The 25,329-nt window shown below is 36.7% G+C and overlaps 1 protein-coding gene across 1 annotated transcript in view; it reads left to right on the top strand.

Moving 5' to 3' along the window:
• The first annotated feature begins 10,338 nt into the window (after positions 1-10,338).
• Positions 10,339-25,329, top strand: part of cpne5b (copine Vb) — a 177,738-nt gene continuing 162,747 nt past the window's right edge. The window contains exon 1 of the mRNA XM_073825851.1: positions 10,339-10,666. Within this exon, the coding sequence (XP_073681952.1) occupies positions 10,557-10,666 (110 nt within the window). The 5' untranslated portion in view covers positions 10,339-10,556. The remainder of the gene's footprint in view (positions 10,667-25,329) is intronic.

Here is a 25,329-nt window from a genome sequence, read left to right as displayed (position 1 = left end):
AGCTCTTCGCTAAAGATGAATGAACAAAAATACCAGTGGAGACATGCAAAAAGCTGGTCAGAAATCATAGCAAAAGTCTTTTCTATTGATTATTGAAAAGGGTATGAATAATTTTGGACATGCCAATTTTTGTTCAAATGTAAATAAAAGATGAGTAATATTTTTTTTCCACAATGATGCCTCTGTACATCGACTTATTATCTTTTGGGAGAAGCCTGTGTCATTTTTGAAAAAAAAAAAAAAAAACTTGCTGGTTGAAAATAACTTTAAGTCAGAATTTGCCAGGGGTATGAATAATTTCGGGCTTGACTGTATGCTATTTTATGTTTCACCCAGGCAGGAGTTCATTCTCAATGTTCTTGTTCTGTTTTCTAGCTGTTTATCTCTCAGATAGAATTACGGTTGAGTTCCTTCCTGTTTCCTGTCTGTGATGACCCTGAAGATATGATCTGTCCGTATAGAATCACCGGCTTGCTGTCATCACACACATCGTACTACTACAGGGCTGAGTTTTGTGAACCTGTCAGCTCACATGTCACCACAAAATCAAAAGTGCATAACAGTACAAAAATAACAGTGCATTGTGTGTAAAATATAAAATGTAACGTTATATTATAGACAGTTTTAATCATATTCCTGTCACAGATGAAACAAATAATGTCTGCCATTCAGGTCATGTACAAACCTTGAGGGGAAAAGCCTTATTTATCATGGAAACTGTGATATTTTCCTGGCTAATGGTGACAAAAGACTCGGATGTGACATTTCTAGTAGGGATTGATCGGGATTTCTGTTTCCCAGTGGATGTCTGTGAAAATGTCGAAGTTTGAACTTGCAAAAGCATTTTGCAAAACAAAACGGTGACAAAACAGCATATTTGTAACAACTTCATATTGACTGCGTTTGAGCACTGACTCAGCCGAACGGCCCCTGATGTTGTTACGGAGCACATAGGGAGATGAAGCTTTCCGGAAAAGCAACGCAATTTAAACGGCAGTCATACATCTTCATTTCACGTGTAAATCGTCATCATTAACTGGCGAGGCTGTGCTTGTCTTCCTTTCCTCGGGAGGACTGTAGGATGATGATGGACGAGTGGCATCAACTTGTGATTGAGGCGATACGGCCCTAAAAGTGTACGCTCTGTTTTAGACCGTTTACAAACATCTTCCATCACACCCTCCCTTTCTCAATTTCATCTTCAGTGTTGAGGAGTAGGACTAGTTTTGTTGTTCCAATCCCATATGACTTGCTTTCCACTGTTTAACACAAATGGAGAAATGTTGAAGAATGTACAGGCTGCCCATATGTAAGTGAGTGTTGAGCTACAAAATGATAAAAAAAAAAAAAAAAAAACGTAATGTAAATGGTTCATACTGTATGTCTTATGCAGTATATTTCTAAATTTTCTTTGAAGCCATGTTGTGTGGGTGCATGCACATGTGTATTACCATTTTCACTTTTATTCAATATCTATTTGTTTTTTCAAAAAAAAAATTTTTCTTCAAATTTAGTCAATAATGTTTCTTATGTTTGATAAATTAGATTTACTTTAATTTTAGTCAGATTTGGTTCTGCACTCTTAACAATAAAAGCTTTAAATTTTGCAGTGATGCCATAAAAGAACCATTTTTGGTTTCCTAAAGAACCTTTGAGTGAACAGTTTACAATAAATAAATAAATAAATAAAATAACCCAAATTGTATGTTTTGAAATTATAGCTTCATCAGAATGAGATGACACTTGGTGACTTTTGTTGTTGTTTATGTGAGCACAAAAAAAAAAAAAAAAAAAAATTCACTGATTCGGATATGTTAAAGGGTCAAAAAATACAAATAAAAAATAGTCACACTTGCGGTCAAAAAACCGACATAGGAAGCTACAAATCAGCCACTGTGCTAAAAAAAAAAAGCAATTTTATTGTGACATGTTGCATTTATTGAAAAACTTTCCCCTTAAGAAAGTGTTAATCAAGTAATCTCTGCTCAGTACAGTCAACCTAGAAGTCATTTCAATTTAAATTTAGATTAAACTGGCTTAAAAAAACAAGTTAAACCTTGTACAACTTAAAATAATATTTTTTTAAATAAAATTGAAAATTGCTTTACTTCAACTCATTAAAAAAAAGTTATGTAAAAATACGGCATAACATGGCATGTCGGCATAACTTATTGGTCATCTTATTTTTTTACAGTGTATGGGTTTGCTAGTCAGAAATTGTACATGAATGGCATCTGAAATCATATTTATGACTGGGAAACTATATATGGGATAAATTAATGTTTCTAAAATGAGCGTACAGTAAACATGGCGGAGGAGGAAAGCATTGCTGTAGTGACTTAAGTTTTAATATTTTTTTCCCACAACATGCTTTTTCTTGTTGTTACAGTCATGCATATGTATGTATATAAATGATCACTTAAAGCATAAGCATTTTACTCAGTAGAACAGTATTTATTTTAGAGTAATCTAGATAATGCATTGAATGTTTATGTGCTTGTTGACGAATGAGACACTGCATTTTAGTCAAATTCCATTAGATATCCAATATCCAATAGATATTGGTTGAATATCTTCAATACATTTAGACTTTAGTAGGATTTCCCTAAGAAATGGACAAGAATGAACTTCCATGATTCCTATTCTTTCTGACAACAAAGCACTTGAACAGAAACAAACACATAATTATGACTTCAGAAGTGAAGTACAGTAGGACATCTACAATAGCATGCGGAGGCAACTTAATTAACCCACTAACAAAGCACTTCAGTTTATACAGCTCAATCCCCGATATTAATAATATTCTTAAAACAAAAATGTTACTGCATGGTTTATATCTTGCGTCAACAGTATGTTTTAATTAAAATAATTTATAAACCGTAAAATGCACATCCTTATCATTGACGAAATTCAAAAACCTGTTAATAAACATTTTCATCTGAATTTGTTGTTGAGATTAACCCTGGAACTGACTAAAAAACATTGCCACATTAATGCTGCCATTTTTAAATTAATGCACAGGGTAAAATTTTCAGTGAATGACACTTTAAAGCGTTTAATATTTGCCACACAAAGAATTTGTCTGGCTTCTGAATGTGTGGAGTATGATTAAAAAAACACCAGTAAGGTATGCTAAAAGTAGTCCATACTAGAGCTAAGTCCCTATTTACATTCATTATGTGGAAAAGAGTTCATTCTTTAATCATCTTGTGCTCAATGAAAGAAATTCTGAAAATTTGAGACTGGAATGACATATGGGTAAATAAACAAGATGGAAAACTACTCTATTAAGCTGTTGCTATGCTTAAATGGCATGACTAAAGTCTACGACTATTAGACTTGCCAGGAAATGCTTAATATGCTCTGGAGGAGTCATGACACATGCAGTCAGACGTTAGCACAAGCCTTTCATTCATCTCCGTGTATCTTGCTGAGGCACATCTGCCATTTTTTGGCGGTCCCACCCCTTGGCCGTGATTCTGAACCCCTCGAGCTGCGGTGCTGAGGCGGTCTTCACTCCCCATGCTCTTAGGGCCACCGCTGCTTCCTGCGGAGTCTGCTGAGGGGTGATAATGAGAGATTGAGTCAGAGGCGGTGGGTGCCGTGGCTGCGCTGTGATCGCTGGGTGCCGAGAGGCCAGGGCTCATTGAGCTCACCGCAGGGGGACCGCTGTCTCTGCTCTGCACTAGGCTGTGTGCTCGCTGATGACCCGCTTTTACACAGTTTGCAAGAGACTTCTCTACTGAAAACAAAGCTGCAGGCTGACAGTAAAAAAAAATCAAGCGTAAAAGTGTGAGAGAGTGTTAGAGAGAGACAAACGGTGAAAGAGGAGAGCGCTTTGGAGGTAAGATTTGGATAAGAACATCTAAACTGATATAACATTACAACATAGGCTGCCTAACTATGTGGCCAGTAGGGTTAGGCATTGTAAGAAAAATAAACTATAATCTGCTTTTTTCCCCCTTTCACAGGACCTAGGGTGCATCTCAATTAGCTTCCAAGCAGTGTTGCCAAGTACACATTTTTCCTGTGAAATTGTGATACTTTTATACTATTGCCCCACCCCCATGATTCCGACTGAGGTGGAACCCCCTGAAAGGAGGTTTTGTATTGGTCTTGTTACAGACATGGCAACACTGCTCATGAGCTTGTGAATCATCATCATGTATATCACGTACATGAATCCTGGCACTGGTAAGGACCCTGCCTCACTACACACTTAGACGGTGATTACTCAATTTCCGGTGACATGACTACGTAGAGCATTGTGAAATGTCATTGCTGGTATTAATTAACAACAGGCAGGACCTACGGTGAGGGAAAAATTGATTTGATTTGATCCCCTGCTGATTTTGTACGGAAATGATCAGTCTACAATTTTAACGGTAGGTTTATTTGAACAGTGAGACAGAATAACAACAAAACATTCCAGAAAAACGCATTTCAAAAAAGTTATGAATTGATTTGCATTTTAATGAGTGAAATAAGTATTTGACCCCTTTGCAAAACATGACTTAGTACTTGGTGGCAAAACCCTTGTTGGCAATCACAGAGGTCAGATGTTTCATGTAGTTGTCCACCAGGTTTGCACACATCTCAGGAGGGATTCTGTCCCACTCTTCTTTGCAGATCCTCTCCAAGTCATTAAGGTTTCAAGGCTGATGTTAGGCAACTAGAACCTTCAGCTCAGATTTTCAATGGGATTAAGGTCTGGAGGCTAGGCCACTCCAGGACCTTAATGATCTTCTTCTTGAGCCACTATTTTGTTGCCTTGGCCATCGGTTTAGGGTCATTGTCATGTCATTGTCAACCCATCTACGACTCATTTTCAATGCCCTGGCTGAGGGAAGGAGGTTCTCACCCAAGATCCATTTGATGCGATGCAGTTGTCCTGTCCCCTTAGCAGAAAAACACCTATGTTTGACGGTGGGGATGGTGTTCTTGGGATCATAGGCAGCATTCCTCCTCCTCCAAACACGGCGAGTTGAGTTGATGCCAAAGAGCTTGAGTTTGGTCTCATCTGACCACAACACTTTCACCCAGTTCTCCTCTGAATCATTCAGATGTTCATTGGCAAACTTCAGACGGGCCTGTACATGTGCTTCCTTGAGCATTGGGACCTTGTGGGCGCTGCAGGATTTCAGTCCTTCACAACGTAGCGTTTTACCAATTGTTTTCTTGGTGACTATGGTCCCAGCTGCCTTGAGATCATTAACAAGGTCCTCCTCTGTAGTTCTGGGCTGATTCCTCACCGTTCTCATGATCATTGAAACTCCACGAGGTGAGATTTTGCATGGAGTCCCAGACCGAGAAAGACTTACGGTTGTGTTGTGTTTCTTCCATTTGCGAATAATCGCACCAACTGTTGTCAACTTCTCAGCAAGCTGCTTGGCGATGGTCTTGTAGCTCTTTCCAGCCTTATATAGGTCTACAATCTTGTCCCTGACATCCTTGGACAGCTCTGTGGTCTTGGTCATGGTGGAGAGTTTGGAATCTGACTGATTGATTGCTTCTGTGGACAGATGTCTTTTATACTGGTAACAAATTGAGATTATGAGCACTCCCCTTAAGAAAGTGTTAATCAAGTAATCTCTGCTCATTACCTGTATAAAAGACACCTGAGAGCCAGAAATATTGCTGACTTATAAGGAATCTAATAATTATTTCACTCATTAAAATGCAAATCAATTTATACCTTTTTTGAAATGCATTTTTCAGAATTTTTTTGTTGTTAATCTGTCTCTCACTGTTCAAATAAACCTACCATTAAAATTATATCCCTGTATATCTTTTTGATATTATTTTTAAACTCTTTAAACACATTGTTCTGTTACATATCCATGCATAATTTCAGCCAAATTTATTATAAATGCAAGTTAGATGCGTTCACTACCTTTCTAGTGATGTGTTTATGCCGACATATAATATTTTTTTGGTTGGCTTATGCATTTTATGTTCCCACGTAAGGAATGTGACTGTAATTTCTGGTAAGGGAGCATAGTGAGCATTGATGCTTCCTGGTTTTTGCAGTGCATTGTGGGATTTTCCAGGGAGCGAACATTCCAGTGGACTGGAAGGATTTTGTGATTGAGACTCATTGATTAGTGCCCTGACTGCTGAACTAGGAAGCTGATTAAAAAGCAGCCCACATCTAACCCACATCACACATTATGGTAGGCTGCACAGTTTACCTCTAGTTATTATTAACTGACTGGTTATTTAAGTCATTTGACACAAACAATAGAGATGGGTGGCATGTCATATGTTGTAGATCTATTCTAATGGGGAAAAGAAGATACATTTCCAGTGGATTTCTAATATGAAGATAATCCTAGATTTTTTTTGGTAAATAATTGTATGTATGAATGTATGTGTGTATAGTTATCTATAAAATATAAAATTAATATATTATAAAATTAATATTAATATAAAAAAATGCAACCAGCAGGCAGTTGACGTTGAAACAGTTCTGGAAGTGCAAATATATGTCTGGAAGTTTGCACTTTGCTTGCTTACTTTTTATTTTTTATTATATTAACATTTATTAAACTGTTTGCACTGTGGATAATACAAACAATATATAAAGGTGAAACTTGAAAGTTGAGCATTTATTATGTAAAATATTAAATATATAAAATATCTTTTAATTTAGTGTACAATCTGAATGTGACCAGCTAATTTTGTTCATTCTGGCACATTCATAGAGAATAACACCCAAGCATGAAAAAAAAATACAGAGAGCAAGCTGTTCATGATTGAACATGAATTATATATGTGATGTACAAGTAAGGTCGGGTATAGACAAAAATGTTGCAGTTTGACCAAAAATCGAAGTCCTTCCAAATTACAACCTCTTTAAATGGTGTTTGGAGAGAGTCTTTACAAACTGGTGTGTAACTACATTGTGAAAGTGGCATTTAAAGAGGCAGCCAGTCCATCGATCCACTGCTGTCGATCAACTTGACACAAACACAATCCAGCACGCACGACTGTACATCCTTATAACTTCCTTCTGTTTCTCTTTAAGTAGAGGAAAGGTTCTGTTGACCAAAGGTTGAACTTTACAGCTGAGAAAAACAAACAAACAATGAACATCCAGGTATCCTGGCAAGGAATGCAGAGTCTCTTCTTTGTAGTAAATTAATCATTATCCTCTTCATAAAAAGTACAGTGATCTTGGAATACGCTTGAGATCCAGCACACGGCTTTGAATTTGCACTTCGTTCCTGCCTACGCAAAGCTGTTGTTTGAAGTCTTAATTAAGAGTGTCTTAATTAGTCTTTGCCTTCTTTTTCTTCTTCTTTTTCTCCGTATCCTCCTGCTGACCCACTGGAGGCTTTTTCCAGGGCAGGGCATTGTAGGAGACGTATGCAGAAATCAAATACGTGGCCATCCCCGTGTATCCACCTATAATCAAACACAGCGGCTGAATCAGCACAAACAGGCAGAAGACATTGACCGAAGCGCTGTCGGGCAAATCCACACGATTGTCCTTGCTTGCCTGAAACACGCCGAAGAAATAGATCAGCGCCATGGCTGGGTAGAAAGCTAGGTCTATCATGGTGCCAACTCTGGGGAGCCGTCTCACATATGAATGCGTCGCAGCTAGTGGGGAATGCGATATAACGAAGGCACTTCCTTCGACCTTTCATCCGGCGACCGAGGTAAAACATTACCTTCTTGCCGAGATAACATGTGCAGGCATGTTATCAAAGACCGAAGTGCAAGTTCCTCTCCCAACATCAGGAAGCCCCTAGAGAGTGACCTTTACTCTCTAATGGAGTTTGAGAAGGAGCCAACAGCCGCCTGCAGGGCTGCTAGTATTAGCATCAAATACATGAAAGGAGACAGCCGAGAGTCCCCAGCTTCCAACACATGCTTGGATTAGTCTAGTGCACTGTGCTTGGCAGAGATTAGGCCGTAGGAATGGGCCGCTTTGAAAAAGTCCTCAACCACCTCTATTCTTTGCCAGGGACTGGAAAACACACTGGTGGGAGGGAAAAAACGAGGCAAGAATTGCTGTTGGTGGTGGGGATGTAATTTATTCATGAGCGTTTGCCAGCCGTTCGCTAGCAGCCGATGGCCTTTCGAGCACCTGTGAGCTGTTAGATTGTTATCTTAGGCTCCTATTTAAAAGATGGCACCACAATGGATGTGATGTCACACAAATTCTGGCTTAGACGCCAAGCAGGACGGGAAGTATAACCCTGTCTGTTTTTGACCCCCGGACCTTTTCGCACCCGTATTAATCATCTTATCAAGCCCTTGCAAGGGTCTTCATTTGGACCTTACCCCTTCAATTCCCTCCGTTTAATTGCACCCAGATAGACTTATTTCTGGCCCCATTGACGCAATGTGAGCGAAACACAGTAATTAAAGCCCCAAATCACAGTGAATGGTGCAGTTTGGCTGACATTATGGAAAACATTCTTTTTTCCTGTCTTTGTTCTCCGTGGCAGCCTTGCCTACCCATCTGGTGCGTTTACCAGTGCGCAGATCCAGTTTTGTGGCCCATCCTCACCCTGGCGTTGCCTTCAGATCACCTAACGTGCTTTTGTTGGCACTGGGTGTTAATTAGTATTTGTCACAGGGTCAAAGTTGAATATGGGCACTGGTTCTTGTTGCTGTGGTGCTGAAGGCACCGCATGAGGCTCAATTAGACTTCAAAATCAGAAGCACATCTGCGCGTCCTCGCGTCCACCCACACCCCCATCCGGACGCCCTCTTGCTTTAACGTGGCCTTTACAATCATGACTCATTCGGGAGAGGAAGGGGAGGTGAGGGTGGTCGCGGTGCCAGTGTGAAGCTGTTTTCCTGCCCATTGATTTCCAAAGTGGCGCCTGTCTCTCGCCCAGGAGCTTAAGACCACTCTACTTAAGTCATCCAAGGAAAAGGGATGAAAACAATCACTTTTGCTTTTAATAGACTTGCATCCTTGGGGAGAAAAAAATGTGGCTGCGAGGATTCTGCCTCTGCTCAGAGCCACAAATATGGAATAGCAGAACTTTGTGTGAATTTGCCGCATTAGTACATTTGTTCTGTGCGCTGGCGTTTCTTGGAAATGGTGATTTAGTTCTGAAAAGTGCTGCTGCAGTGGGACTATTGAAATTAATAACAATGTGTGCAACGTTCCTATAAAATAAAAGAAAGGGCACGTTAATTGCATGTTTTTTTTACAGTTCCCATTAAAAAGAAAGAGATTAGCCACATCATTGTTCTTTTTTTTCTCTCCATAAGATGTTTGAACAAACACTGAACATTGGGCTATTAGGCAACAGGAAAAGTGTTTGCAAATAATGGCTGGCTTTTATGTGGTTAAGCTGCTATTCAACAAGTTTGCCTTTTGGGAAACACACTGTACTTGTTCACTTTGGCTCTCGGGAGCTGTCCACGCGTGGTGGTGCTGAATTTATAGACTTTCCAACAATTCTAGCTCAGAGCTTAGTGTTTTTACACTAAAATAGTGTGAATTCACAATGGATTTGTTGGACAAGTGTCTTGATGCTTTTGATTACTAAAGCTGTGCAATTTTTTAACACCCTGATGCATTAATTATGAAATAAAAAAGAAGAAAATCAAGAAACAAGAATATAATCATTCCCAATCTCTCTCTCTCTCTATTCTCAAAATTAGGGATGCATTTTTGGAGAATTACACATCTGTCCTCTGCAGTAGAGAATAGTGGTGATATTTCAGAGGTGCTTCACCACTTTCATCAGCTTTAGCACAGAATCAGCCTCATTAGTGGAGGGTTTGCATCAGATGGTTAATCTGCATTGGATTATAATGTAAACGCAGAATAATACAGAGGACACTGAGGCAAACATTATGGGAACAGTAAAACCAGGTTTCAGACGGAGGAAAAACTAATTCTGGAAAGAACTCTAAATTCTGATTGGATGAGCAGATGTCCTGTGACCAAACATCAGTTGAATTCTGTGTGAATGTGCCAAGTTGCTAAGGCAACCTTATAGCAACTATACGACAGAAAAAAATATTCATTTAATTAAATTTTAATAGTATTTTTAAACGAGTAAGTAGTTAAAATATTAATTTAACACTGGTGGCCAAAAATCCACCCTTTACCCATGATAAAATCAGATTATGATATGTACCTTAAAATAGTGTCTTTTGGCACAACAGATTTTTGATTCGACTTTTATTTGCTTGTAATCCAACCCCTATGCAGCGCTATAAGGATACCGCGTATGCTTAGTGTAGTGGAGAGCGCGGTAGTACGCATGGGCGTGTTGAAGATAGTAGGGAAGGGCTGGAGAGCGCTGGATGCTCTTAACGAGCGCACATGTAGAGCACTTGATGTGCAGAGGAGATCTTTCTCTCTCTGGTGATGAACCGCAGCTGACCACCCGATTTTCCAGCCCAGTTGTAAGCGACTTCCCCCCGACTTAGTCCCATTAAAGTTTTTTGAGTTGTAGGGGGGGCTCTTCGTTAATACCCTGGCCTTGCAAACTCCGGGTTGGTCCGAGCGGGACCGTGAAAGCCTCCGCGGGGCCAGGCTGCGCGAGCCGTGGAACTGCCCCGAGCCGCGCGCGCTCATGGAGGGAGACATCATGGACAAACTCGAGGACATGGCTTCGGTCTACGAGTTCGACCCACTGACGGGGAACATCCCCGCCACCAAAGTGGAGATCACAGTTTCGTGCAGGTAAGAAAAAAAACAAAACAAAACCGGGGTCCGGTTTGACAGTACACGCAGCTGGAGAAAAAAAATGCGCGTGCGTTTACGCCTCTGCTAGAATAAAACCTCATTTAGAACACACCAGCCTCGTTTATACGAAAATAAGTTATCTGAAAACTTATATTAATTCTGTCGGGAATAGCACTGTAATGAATAGAATCTTTAAATGTTGCGTGATAATAGAAAAGCATGCCTGTATAACACTGAAAGAAAACCTTACACGTTTAATCGGAGATTTTTTACATACGTGTTTGTTTGTACCTACAGTTAAGGAGGGATTTTTGTGAATTAGGAAGTTTTGCTTATGGGTGGGGACAGTTGCCACTTTAGGCAACCAGTGTATGCATGCTAAATATATAATGTTACGTGTTTAAAGTGTTAAAACTGTTGAACAATTTACACTTACTGTACTGTATACAGAGAGCATGTATTCTGCATCTCATTTGCCTCACAAACATGACTATTATATGGATTTATTTATTCAAAAGTTGTGAGTTCGTTTTTGTCGAGGTGCTAGAACATCTGTGGTGAATGCATGCACAATATGCTCTGTTTGCTCTGCTCTCATATTCATAGATATTGTCACAGGCTCAATAGACTCTACTGTCTGTTGAAGTATTGAGTAGCTGCGCTCATTGATTGATTGTCCGTGTAAACACTCTCTCATAACTGAACTGAATGTAGATTAGAACCACTGGGTCACATCTGTATTACTTCTGCTTTAACTGTCTTTGATGCATTTTTTGTTGTAATATTATAATGGACTAAATGTATCTGGATTATGTAATCAGACTACAAACATCAAGCTGGTTATTTGAATTCTGATTTTTCTGATCCTGTCCCTAAGTTTTAAAAGAGCTGCCTGAGTCAGAGGTTGAAATAAATTCTGTGAACCTTTATGAGGTTTTTGAAAAGGTAGCAGATAGACATGATCCCAGCAGCTACTTTGAAGATAGAACCGTCTGGTTCTTCATTTGACCACATACAGAAATAACTTTCAAGGAGACATAGAAAATATCACTGAAATGCAGACCTTGCCTTCCAAAAACGCACAAAATATACCTGCCACAAACTGACCTAGTTCAGCAGTTTAACTATAAGGAACAAGAATTTGGAATAATTACACAAAATTGTAATTAGGATTTTTAAATTGTTTTAATTCAATGAAAAAGTCGCAATATCTATTTCTATATTATTTTTTATGTAAAACTTTAAGTGCAAATCTTTGAGATGTATCAATAAAGACCAATATTCCTATATATATATATCAATATTTATTTCCAGTTTCTTGCCTTGTAAGTCCAATATGAAGATGTTGTTGCAACATGCAGTTTAAAAGAAAACAATGTAATGGTGACTGATAAAAAAACAAAAAAAATCACTCACATGAATATTTATTTTTATAATCAAAATGGCATGCTGGAAGTGGCAGTCTTTTGTTCAGTGGTTAAATACAAGTATAAAGACATCATTTAAAAATGAAATTCCGGAATTCCATTGTACAAAAGTGATGATACATGAGGCAGATTCCTGAGAGATGATTAATTGCATTTAAATGAAAATGAATCTCTGTGGATAAGTGCAATTATTTTGTGCCAGGATGATTTGTCTTGATTTGGAGTTATTTGCAGATAAAGGAAAAGCGAGAAGTCATTTGTGCATGGTGATTTATAGCTGCCTGCACCTGTGGACCATTTATCCTTTTCCTGTCTACTCCAGCATGTATTGCTAACATGTCATTGATAAATAGTGGATGATATTGATTTGCAGAACCCTTTGAGGATAAACTGTGAGTGAAAACACCAGTGAATAATAAGTGTGAAATCCTTTTGCTAATCTCCAATATTATATGAGTCATACAAAAGGAGCACTTTATTTTCTTTGAGAGGCTGGAGTTAAGATGAATGCCAAGAAAATAACACTATTTCGCTTTTTCAATATGCTTAAAACAGCACATTATGAAGGAAAGAGGATGCAGGGATTGACTTAAGTATATCAGCCTGAACGAGGCATCAACATGATTTCGCCGGTTTCATGAAACAGGAGCTTCATTTACCCCAGAGACCTCGATTGGCATTCTCGTCACATATAGAGCAGAGAGCTGTTGTCATAGAGTGACAAACAGAAGGATCAGGAGATTAAATCTATAATGGATTTCACCAAGTTTGCATTCAAAGGTCCAGCCAAAAGACTCGTGTGACGGTTATGCGATTTGAAGCCAAATGAAAACCGGGTTTGATTATGGTGGTCTTTCAATTTAACCTCTTTTATTATCAATGAGAGATGTGTTCTTTCAGTGCATGTCTTAATGATGACTTTGGACACCATATGGCAGCAATGTCCATTCCCAAGCAATTCTTGTACAAACAGGACACTGTTACCAGAATGCCAACTATTTTTGTTCATTCAACATTCATGCTACATTAAGAATTCATTCGGTTACTCCTAAAAATGTAAATATTAATGTTCCCCATAATCTAAAACACTCAACCCACCCCTTTCTGTTTATATAGCACTTCCAAAATCTCTAATTGGTGGCTGTTTGGCACCGAGAAACACTTTGAGCAGATCAGTGTGTTCAGAGCGTTGCTTGCTTGTGAAGAGTTTCTTCGTTTTTTTTTTACTTACTGTAACTTGACATGTCCTGGATTTAATCGCGAGCGTTAAATTATTCAACATCTTTTCCAAAAAACATTAAAAGGGATGCGGCGCAAAGATCAAACTTGTGTTGATTTGTATTTGTGCTTTTGAGAGGCTTTTGATTGACTTTAGAGAGACGTGAGGAACGCTGTGATGTTTTCAGGTGCACTCTGGGGTGTGGCCCCTCTCGCTTTTGTTCTTTTATGAAAAATACTTTATCTGGAATGTGTACGATTCACAAATGCACAGTCTATATTTGCCACAAGAGACCGTGGCAGTTTTATTACGCCAGATAAACGCAAACATACCTGCAATATGGTTCACTGTGCAAAGAATCCCCTCTGCTTTCATATTCTCTGTGCATTGTGGGAGGCGTGTCGTTTGATGATTGATTGCTTTCAGCAGCCAATCACGGTACAGATAATCGTGAGTGTGAAATGTCAGCGTGTACCTGGGGACAGATCTCTCAGAGCCATTTCCCTCTCCTGCCGGCTCTTCAGACCACCCAGATACGGTGATTCACTGTTCTTGGCTGGATTCTGGAGAAAATAAAAATTACGACCTGTCTTTTGCGTGTAATTACTGTGATTTTGGAGCAATTACTGGTTGCCTCATTAAAATCCCTGTCACAATGAAAAGGCATCAAAAACCTGTCAGAGAAAGACCCTCGTGATGATTTTGCTCAGGGCGGGTGAGATAAGACTGGGATTACTGTAGCTAGATAAAGCGGAAGCCAGATTACACCACACGCAGTTCAAGACTTTTCAAGTGCTATCGACAATGGGAGCATCAAACACCTGTTTTCTTTATCAGGAGCATTGCTGTCTGATCGCAGAGATATGCTGTCATCAAAAGCAACAACAAACTGCTTTATTAGCCTTCACTTGAAGTCCGCTAAGTCAAAAGTATAGTTCCCTCGACCATGTTCCACTGTGTCTGTGTGAAGTAATTTTAGTCAAAAGTACAGTACAGTTCGTTGATGTCTGAGCACACCAGTAGATTGTTTAAAAAAAATTAAGAGAATAGATTTTCTTTTGGGGTTATTTTTAATAAACAGGAATTTAACTAGATGACACTTTACTACTACCTGTATAAACATCTGAAATATTAAAAACTCATGAAGTAGCTAATATATAGCTAATATTTCCATAGAGTAGTTTGTACACTGCAAAAAATGCTTTTCTTACTTAGATTTTTTGTCTTGTTTCCAGACAAAATAGCTACAAATTCTTAAATCAAGAAGGATTTTTTAGACAAATAAAATGTTTTTCTTGTTTTCAGAAAAAAGAAGTAAAAATTAAGTGAGTTTATGCTTAGAACAAGCAAAAATATCTGCCAGTGGGGTAAGCAAAAAAAAAAAAAAAAAACTTATTTCAAACAGAAAACAAGATTATTATTCTTACCCCAATGGGAAAATTATTTTGTTTGTTTCAAGCAAAAACGCACTTAATTTTGACTTGTTTTTTTCTGAAGACAAGACAATAATTTTTACTCGATTAGAAAATCCTTCTTAATTTAAGAATTTTTTGATATTTTGGCTGGAAACAAGACAAAAAAAATCTTAGTAAGAAAATCATTTTTTAGTGTATTTTAGCTGAATAGATTTTTTTTTTTTAGGTTTTTTAGCTTTTTTATAGCTTGTCTGCTAACAGAGCTGGGTAGATTACTTACAAATTGTAATCCGTTACTGATTCCAGATTACATGACAAAAATTGTAGTCAGTAACATAATCCGTTACATTAAACATTTTAGGTAATATAATCAGATTACATTTGGATTACTTTTAGATTACTTTTGTTTATCGCATTAATTTAAATAGGATTATGTTGTACCATAATGATTTAAAAAATGCAGAGAGTAAGACATGTTCCATTCATTGTAATTCACAACATGAAGTGCATTAAACATTATATTACATCAAGGTTTCCCAAACTAGGGTTTTTAAAGGAACTGTGTGGACTGTGAGTTTAATAAAAAGCTAACAATTAATTAAATCATAAAAAAAAAATTAAAATAAATCATTTTAAAACAAAGTCCCTTTTAAGGGTATTTCTATAGTCTCTGTTTTAAAATAATAATTGAAATAAAACACTTACTATAAAGATGGAATATTTTTATTTACCTGCATAAAAATATTTATTTTATTTTTAGATGACAAAATGTTTTAGAATGCCTGCACACATGTAAATAAGAAAAAAATGTGAATATATGCATTTTAATGAGTTTGAAAGACATGACATGGTTAAAAACCCACAGAGTGATCATTCAAATAAAAATGAATGTGTTCATCGGTAGTTGATGCAATGTTGAAACCCTTCTTAAACCTGAAATGATTTTTGTAATTCCATTGGTCGCCACCAGTGTTGGGGAAAGTTACTTTTAAAAGTAATGCATTACAATATTGAGTTACTCCCTGAAAAGTAACTAATTACGTTACTTATACTTTTTATGGAAAGTAATGCGTTACGTTACTTTTGCGTTACCTTTTAAATCTGGGCAGGGCTTGCTTGTTTGTTTTTAAAATAAAAAGTTCTATTTTTGTCAAATGTAAAAACCTTTTCACACCAAAAGCCTCAGGCTTAGAGAAAAGTAAATTGACGTCTGTACAGTAGACCGCAGAAGAAAAAAAGTAAACTCTTCAGCAATAAGAAAAGAAAAACAAATGTTAGATTATCTTGAGTAATTTGTTTATTAGTATGGATGAATTGGATCATCGAAGGGCGGCAGCAAAGACATTGGTTAATAAAATGGGATTAAATACATAAAGGATATTTGTATTATTTAACATTTAATTATTGCAGGTTTGCATTGAATTTCAGTGTTTTTATTCATTTTGAGGAATAATGTTTTTTTAGTGAGTGAGATGAATTAATGCATGTTCACATTTATTCTAAAACTAAAGTAACATCTTACTCGCAATTTCTCTTAACATGGGGACAGGAGAGCTTTTAATCAATAAATGGGGGGAAAAAGTAACTGGTGTTACTTATTTGAAAAAGTAACTTTTTCTTGTCAATTAAAAAGTAATGGGTTACTTTACTAGTTACTTGGAAAAAGTAATATTATTACGTAACTTGCGTTACTTGTAATGCGTTACCCCCAACACTGGTCGCCACCTGACTAATAGAGAAATTAGGGAGAATCAATGAATTATGAATAACTGCTATTGTGTAAATAATATGTAATCATATAATCCATAAAAAAGTAACTGTAGTCTGATTACGAATATTTTAAAATGTAACTTACCCTAATTACAAATACTTAATTTTTGGAATCTGTCTGCTAATGAGGTGATTTATCTGATGCTTTATGCAAAATACTTCCAGAACGTTTATTCCCTCTGGAGAAACCTTGTTTAAGTGTCTTGCACCAAAGGTAATGATTTATGGATCGCACCTTGTGGGTTTGAAGCAACAACAACTTTCTGGATATCATCCAGGGTTGTAACCACTACAAGAGATCCATTGAGCAGCGATGCTTCATTCTGACGTCTCACAGAATCTCATGTTACGCAAGAGTTTCTGAAAGCTTCTGTCATTTGGTTCAAGGTCCCCTGAGAGTATCCTGAACTCTGGCTTTATTTTATCCCACATTAAACAGTCTTTCTCCGGGTTGCTACGCTGGGCAGTGGACAATGCTGTTTTGCGGGCAGGTGGCATCGCTTGTGCTAAACGTCTCCCATTTGTAACCCTTAATATCTCCTTGGATTCACACTGTCCTCTGCTAAATACTGAACCGAGTGGGCGGCTTTCAAACTTTTAAGCCTCTCTGCAGAGAGTCTGCAAGGGGCTGTTAGGAAAGAAAAAAAATCTTTTTATATAAAAAAAAGAGGAATGGAGAGAGAGTTCGAAGCAAAGTGGACGTCTTTGAGGTGAACGATGTCGACAGCCTGCCCACATTCTGCAGTCACTTTAGTGACAAAAACATATTCAACAGACAATCCGCCATGAAGATGCAGTCCACTGAAGCACCAAGGAAGTAAACAAGAAAAACCAACAGAATAAAATGTATTTCTTGAAACTGAATTTTTGTCATCGTCGCCGATAAGGATCACAGAGCGATTGATGTTCAAAGCAGAGGCGGCGACAACCTCAGAAACCCCAGCGGAGATCTAGTCCAGCCTGAGCTGTTATGATCACAAGAAACATTGATTTTTCTGATCCTCAGAGGTCTGACCCTTGTTCCCTGTATTCTAACATGTGCAGGCACATGGCAATTGTCAATCTTGACTCAGTCTCTCGCAAATAGCTGTTCAGTATGGCTGACTGGTGCTTTTTATTGGTTTTTCTGATGGACGTGGCAGAGATGCCGTAAATAACTTCATCCAATTGTTCATTTTCTCGGTCATGGTTGCCATGCCGGCAGAGAGCCTGAGCTTTCTTCATTTTGATTTGAAGCAGAAGAGCCTCTCTCTTGTGAATCATTTTAGCAAGTGTGTTCATGAGCCACTCAACTCTACTGATTGTTTTCTCATGTAATTTTGGAAAGCATTCTCTACAAATCCATGTCAAGTTCAAAGCTAAATTCTTTAGTTAGTGAAAGAGTCATGTTTTCCTCTGGGTGTGACCTTGCTGTGGTTTTCCATATTCCATTAAGTTTGCCTTTTGTACAGATACAGCTCAATTTTATTAGTATTGATTTACCAAGTTTTTAAGTCATGATTCAAGGTAATTACTGTAGCATAAGTCAAGGCTGTATGTCTTGAGCACTTTACATTTGTTTTATAAAGTAAACAGAACATTGAAGGAATTTCGAGATCTAATTCTAGTTGGGAAGTAATCATTTTGAGCTGTTTGCAAATAATATTTTAAAATATGCACACATTCACTCTTATTTGTATGCCTAATATGTTGAAAACGCCAAACATTTCTTGTCTTATCACATACAGTTAGGCATGAATCATGTTAATTATACCATATTTTCAGTTCAAAACGGTGAAATTCAAGGATAAAACGTTGAGTAGTTTGCATCACTGGCTATTACTGTGGGTCACTTAACATTTCTGTTGTAAAACAGTTGTCAAATATTAAATATTTCATTACTTCAATCTGACTTCACTCTCTTTCAACTTTAAATGATGTTTGACGCTCTGCTTCTGTGAACCCGCAAACTCCACCTACTTTGATCTGATTGGCCATTTCAATCATTTTATCATTGATAAAGGTTGGCAAACCAGGCTAAAAATGTTGCTTTTTAAACCTGTTTGTCATTCTGACAACAGAGCGCTGCGTAATGGAATGCAGCAGAGCAGTTTAAGAATTTTAAATTTTGGAGGGGACAGTTTGGCCATTTTTAATTATTGGGGAGAATTTGTTCCCCTCAATGTCTATGGTAGTTATGTCTCTGACATAAGTAGTCTTTGTTCTCTCAGATGAAATGCCTGCAAAAATGCCAAGAACTGGCTGAAATGAACAAATCTGATTGGCTGGCTTCTAGGATTGGGACACAAGTACAGTACATTCTTATGTAGTCCAATTCGTAATAAGTGAATCAAAAGTGACAAGAACAAAAATGTACAGATGATTTACTCACCCCCTTGTCAACCAAGATGTTCATGTCTTTCTTTCTTCAGTCATAAAAAATAGTTTTTTGAGAAAAACATTTCTGGATTTCTCTCATATAGTAGACTTCAATAGTGCCCCCGAGTTTGAACTTCCAAAATGCAGCTTAAATGCAGCTTCAAAGGGCTCTAAACGATCCCAGCTGAGGAAGAAGGGTCTTATCTAGCAAAATGATCAGTCATTTTCTAAAAAAAACAATTTATATAATTTTTAACCTCAAAAGCTGGCCTTGTCTAGCTCTGCATGAACAGAGACAGTTAGGTTATGTCGAAAAACTCCCATCTCAATTTCTCCTCCAACTTCAAAATCGTCCTACATTTCAGTTTTACCTTTTCTTTGCACTTTCACTTTGTAAACACTGGGTCGTTACTTCTACAGCGATGTAGGACGATTTTGAAGTTGGCGATGAAAATGATATTATTTGAGTTCACGCTAAACAAGACGAATGTTTGAGGTTAAAAAGTATATGAATTGTCAATTTGTTTAGAAAATGACGATCATTTCACTAGATAGGACCCTTCTTCATCATTTAGAGCTGTTTGAAGCTGCATTTTGGAAGTTCAAACTTGCGGGCACCATAAAAGTCCACTATATGGAGAGAAATCCTGAAATGTTTTCCTCAAAAAACAAAATTTCATTACGACTGAAGAAAGAAAGACATGAACATCTTGGATCACAGGGGATGAGTAAATTATCTGTAAATTTTTGTTCTGGAAGTTAACTTCTCTTTTAAACTTTTATTAATACTCTCCAGACATTTTAATTCTGAAGCGCCACAATACGTGCCTAAAGCAACCTAATACAAATGCAAAATGTGTCTGTACCAATGTAATAAAAACTTGGCCATGGTCATGCATTGAATGCATTGGACATTTCACTGCCACAAAACGTGCAGTAAGGTAATATCTGTGTTGCAGAAACTTCGACCACAAGCACATATTTCCAGCAAGCCTGGGTTGCAGAAAGTTCATATTGTAATACTACAAAACATGAGAAATAATTGACAAAAATAATGAAAATAATGCACACCCGAGGTGGCGATGCGGCCACGGCGCAAAACATTTGTCGAAGAGATATGGAAAAGTAATTCGTCACCTAAAAAGAATTGCACACTGTAGAATGTTCTTTAGCCAATCAGATTCAAGCATTTGACAGCCACGTAGAAGGTTCAGAAGGTTGGTATTTACTAATTGCTTTGGTGTGTCTTTAGAGCCACAAAGGCATAGGTCAGGAAAAATGAAGATTCTGTCATCATTTACTCACCATCATGTCATTCCAAACAACTTAGACTTCTTTCCTTTGTGGAAAAACAAAGATACTGTATTTTGAGAAATGTTTTGTGTTTTTGGTCATACAGAAATCAATGGTCACCAAAATGGTTAGGTTATTAAAATTCTATAAAATATCTTTTTGTGTGTGTGTTCAGCAGAATAAAGGTTTGAAACAACATGAGGGTCACTTAATGAAGTCAGATTGTTCATTTTTGAGTGAACTATCCCTTTAAGTAAAGACTGCTGTTGTAGAACGTATGTTTGTGTACCAATCTATAATTACCTATAGTGGTATCATCAATTTCAGATTCATCCACTGCAAACCCTAGGATTGTGATTGGTGTTGGCTTTTACTTGCTGTGATGGTTTTTGGCCAAATGTGGACCAGAACTTGTGCCAGAGACTATAGTTTTAATGACTTGTGAACTTCTAGGCATAGTCTGTGCTAATCAATCTTAATCACTAATGGCTCTTTGATGTGAATCCTTAATTTGTGACAAGCACAAGTTCCTCTTTCAATCATCTTTCTATTTCTCTGCTATCCAATTGGCTCTAAATGCACTTCCTCCGTTCCATCTGGCTTTGACTCATGTGCAGAATCTCTTCCTTTCTCTGTCAAAAAAAAGAATCTGCCTCCTGTTCTTTGTGTTCTTTGTCTTTGTGGCTAAATTGACCAGACGCGACTGGCCGCGTGGACTCTTTCTCGAGCTGATAAATGCTCCGGGCCGAGCGAGAAGACCGTGAAACTGAAATGAATGCTGACTGTGGTGGCAGAATTGGATGTGTGTGGGATAGTGGGACGCCCCTGCGCTTCTGTCTGTCTCATCACACACACACACACACACACACACACACACACACACACACACACACACACACACACACACACCTGACTGAGAGCTAGTGGAGCATAGAGGGACCTGGTTATAAATGCAGACTGCTTCAAGACCACCAAAGAGACAGGTCCGGTTTGGAATACAAGGAAGATGATTTCATAATGAGTGTCAGAAGTTATAATTAAATTACTGGTGGATGAAAGGAGTTTGACACCATTGGGCCTGAAACCAGTGATGTGGTTCAGCTAATTTAAACTTAGTGAAAAGATTGCAACTAAAAAAAAGTCTAAAACTATTTGGAGGGATATTTTGCCCCATTAAAATTCTGTAATCATTTACTCACCTTTATGTTAATCAAAACCCGTATGAATTAGTTTCTTTTGTTGAACACAAAGGAATATATTTAGAAGAATGTTGGTAACCAATGTTAGTGACCTATGTACACATAAACATTGACAAACAAATACATAAAAAAAATATTAAGGCATTTCTGAAAATATTTTATTTTATGTTGCGTAGAAAGTCACACAGTTGTGGAATGTTCTGGGTGAACTATGCCTTTGAAGAAAGAGATGAATTGAAATAATCTGGTGTTTCAGACTGTTTTACTTGAAAAAAAAAATCCATCCATCCATCCATCCCCAAACTGCTCCTTAATATTAAGTAATTAATTATATTTTGATTAATACACTCTTAAAAATAATGGTTCCAAAGGGGTGTTTTTGATGCAATAGAAGAACCATTTTTGCTTCCCCAGAGTATCTTTCAGTGAATAGTTCCTAAAAGAGTCATTTTGAAGAACATTTTAAAAATCTAAAGAACCTTTTTCCACTATAAAGGACCGTTTCTGCATGTGAAAGGTTCCATGGATATTCAAGGTTCTTTATGGAACCATTGAGGCCAATAAATAACCTTTATTTTTAAGTGTATAATTATAGCAATTAAAAATTATATTATGCGTTACATATATATATATCACAAAAAATAATTGTTAAAAAAAAAAAAAAAAAAAATCATGACCATACATTAAATTATATTCATTGTTTTTTTATTTAATAAGACTGTCAGTTTAATGTGCTCATTTAATATTAATCAATGAATAATATCAATTAATTATATAACTATAATTATATTAAGTATTATGTTATACATTATATTAACATATTACAATAAATAATTATTAAGTAAAAAATGGGAAACTATTTTTAACTATTCTTTTTCTCAGTAGTAGAGCTGTTAATGTAATGTTGCCTTTTTAAAATAAATTAATGAATTATTTTAATGTGTTATTTAAGTATTATATTCATTAAAGAAATATATTACATTTGGTTACCTAGAAAATTAATGACAGAGAAGTAATAAAAAATTAACCATGTCTCTGACCTGTTCATAAATTAAGTATAAAGAATTGTTTCTATACTATCAGAACTAATCAAGTACCACCTAAATTAAACGGATTTAAAACAATGGACTCCTAAAGCCACTTTATATTCAGTGCCTTAATTTTACTAATATAAATAATGCAATACACCATTGAAAAATATATGAATATTTGAAGTAGTGCAAATTAAAGGGTCTCTTTCACTATATAACAAAAAAGGAGGTACTAAATGTCATACAATGTCCTGTTGCTCATTAACTGTCATTTATATGAATCCAATTAAAATGACGCAATGACTAATCCAGATGTTATATACTAATTGGACTTAGGGCTAAAGCACATGTAAAATGCTTAATTTGCATTGAGTGTTGGAATGAATGATTATTTTGTGGTTGAGGCTGAAAAAGCTCATTCTGGATGTCTCAACCAATCTGCTTGTTGAAACATGTCATTTTGGCTGGCAAAAATACATTCACCAATGGTCGTTTTCATTTTGGGCAACATATGTTTCCTGACGGGCTCATCACGTGAGCCGTCGCCATGTTCCCCCTAGCTTGATGATGAATTAGCACCATTAGGTTCTGCTTTATTAGAACGAATGCACTTGCCAAAGCATAGCATGCTGGGTACAGCTGTTAAACACCAGTGAGCTTAGGAACATGAAAAATCTTTTCTTTTATTTTCCGATTGAGTCAATTGCTTAGATTTGCATTTTGGCCATTTTGAATCCTGTGTGCTGTATGGTTAGACTTTTACATTTTTATACCTCTGTGTTTCTGTTCTGCCCATCACTTGGAGCTTGAGATTAGATTTGTGATGCTATCAGCCAGACTTATCTAATTTTTATTGCTGTGAGATCTAAAGTTAGTCCTTCACTCATAAAAATACTATAGGTACTAGGTAAAGTTTCCAGTAGCAGCAATGCCACAGAACAGGGATCCTTAAATCTGGCTTGCGAGATCCACTTTCCTGCAGAGTATAGCTCCAGCCCTGATCAAACCTGATTTTCCACTGTAAAAAACAATTTGTTAAGTCAACTTAAAATATTGTGTTACCTGACTGCCTTAAAATGTTGAGTTCTGTCAACTCAAAAAAGTTTAGTCAACTTTAAATGTTTAGTTGTACTAGGCGACAACTTCAAATTTTAAGTTGAATCAACTCAACTATCTAAGACAGCTGGCTAACTTATCCAGCTTTTAAGTTTAACAAACCATTTTTTTGTTAAGTCAACTCAAATATCTAAGCTGTCACTTAGTACAACTTAACATTTAAAGTTGACTAAACTTATTTGAGTTGACTGAACTTAAAATTTTAAGGCAACAGTGTAACATTATTTTAAATTGACTTAACACTTAACATTGTGTTTTTTTACAATGTAATGTGCTTAGTGTGTTTAATTAGGGTTAGAGCTAAAGTCTGCAGGAAAGTGAACAGTTCCGAGACATTTTTCAACATTTTAGTAATCTAAAAATTTTCCACTATCAAAAACCTTTAGTGCAATGGAAGGAGTCTCTGAATGTAAAATATTCATCATGGAACCATAGAGGCCAATAAAGAACCTATTTTTAAGAGTGCTGTGTGCCTGAAGCCTCAGGTCTGTATCAGCAGCACTGGGATTTTGAGTGAAAAATTTCCGAAGCCTCAAGTGCAATGTCTTTATTCAAAATTTCATGAACTTAGATGTTTATTTAACATCTTACCAAGACGAGAGATGTTTTGTATGTAGGAGTAACGTTTGTCCTTCTCACTAGAAGAAATCTCATTCTAGAGTCTAGAGACACGTAAATGAAAAATGTGCTTAATGAAAAACTTGAACTTGTAAGTCCAATTATAAAAAGATGTATTAGAAGGTATGAATGTGCAATTTATGGTTTATGAATGACTTAAATGAATGTTCTTGCTTTAAATCGAATTAAGCTCAATCAACAGCCTCTGTGACATGCTGTTAGTTACCACTGATTATAATTTAGACTCGTCCTTCAGTTTATAAAAATAACTAAAAATTGCATAGTTTAGTTCTTTTAGAATATAAGTCTACAGTATGAATCCTAATGGGTGTACAAGCAGAAATACAAAGCTCTTTATTATTTGCAAAGCTTCAATCAGTATTCTGTGTTCATATGGTTTTGAAACTTTTATTCAAGAAAATGTGAAGTGTAATTATTGTAAAAATAATTACGTTTAACCATGTAAAACATTTTCCTTACACCTTGCACACATTATTTTACAAATCTTAATAGTTTCAAAATTGTTTCCTCCATATTTGTATGCATAAATGTCATTATGTTTTTGAGGAATCACAGTACATGGCATTTTACAACCTGAACTAACCTTACCTTGTCATAATTAATAACATATTTTAATAACTTATTTTTTTTGTATGATAGCCTTATGAAAGTTGTATTACCCTCCCATCACCCCACTAACCAACCAATAAATAAATGAATAAATCCCTGTACTTCTAATTGTGTGTTACAAACACAATTCTTTTAGGTATCAAGCTAAAGTTGAAGATTATTTGATTGTGTTATCACGTATGTTTCAATATTTTCTAAATGTTGTATTTAGAAACTGAATAAATTAAATTGCATTGATTTTAAGCAATACCTTGCCCTATAGTCTATAGCGTGCATTACTGAAAAACATCCAAAAAGCCTCCGTACCGGATTTCTTAAAATAGGTTAAGGCTGGTGTGGAAAAATAATCATCAAAACCAAATGTCACATTTTGCTTTAGAGAACGAGTGTGTGGGATTGGTGTGTGGCTTTGGCTTTAAATTTGAGGCAAGATCTGATCTATTTGCTGAGGATTACACTGGCAATCACTTCCATTGAATGTGATTCAGCAGTGTCATGGTCAGAACAAAAAGCCTCCAACAATCCTCCAAAGCATAGCGGCGTAGTTCACACACTCTAAAGATTGTTCAGATAAAAGCATTTGT

Source organism: Garra rufa, chromosome 20 (assembly GCF_049309525.1).
Source record: "Garra rufa chromosome 20, GarRuf1.0, whole genome shotgun sequence".
Lineage (NCBI taxonomy): Eukaryota > Metazoa > Chordata > Actinopteri > Cypriniformes > Cyprinidae > Garra > Garra rufa.
Note: the sequence above shows the minus strand (reverse complement) of the source record. Positions and strands in the feature narration are given on the sequence as shown.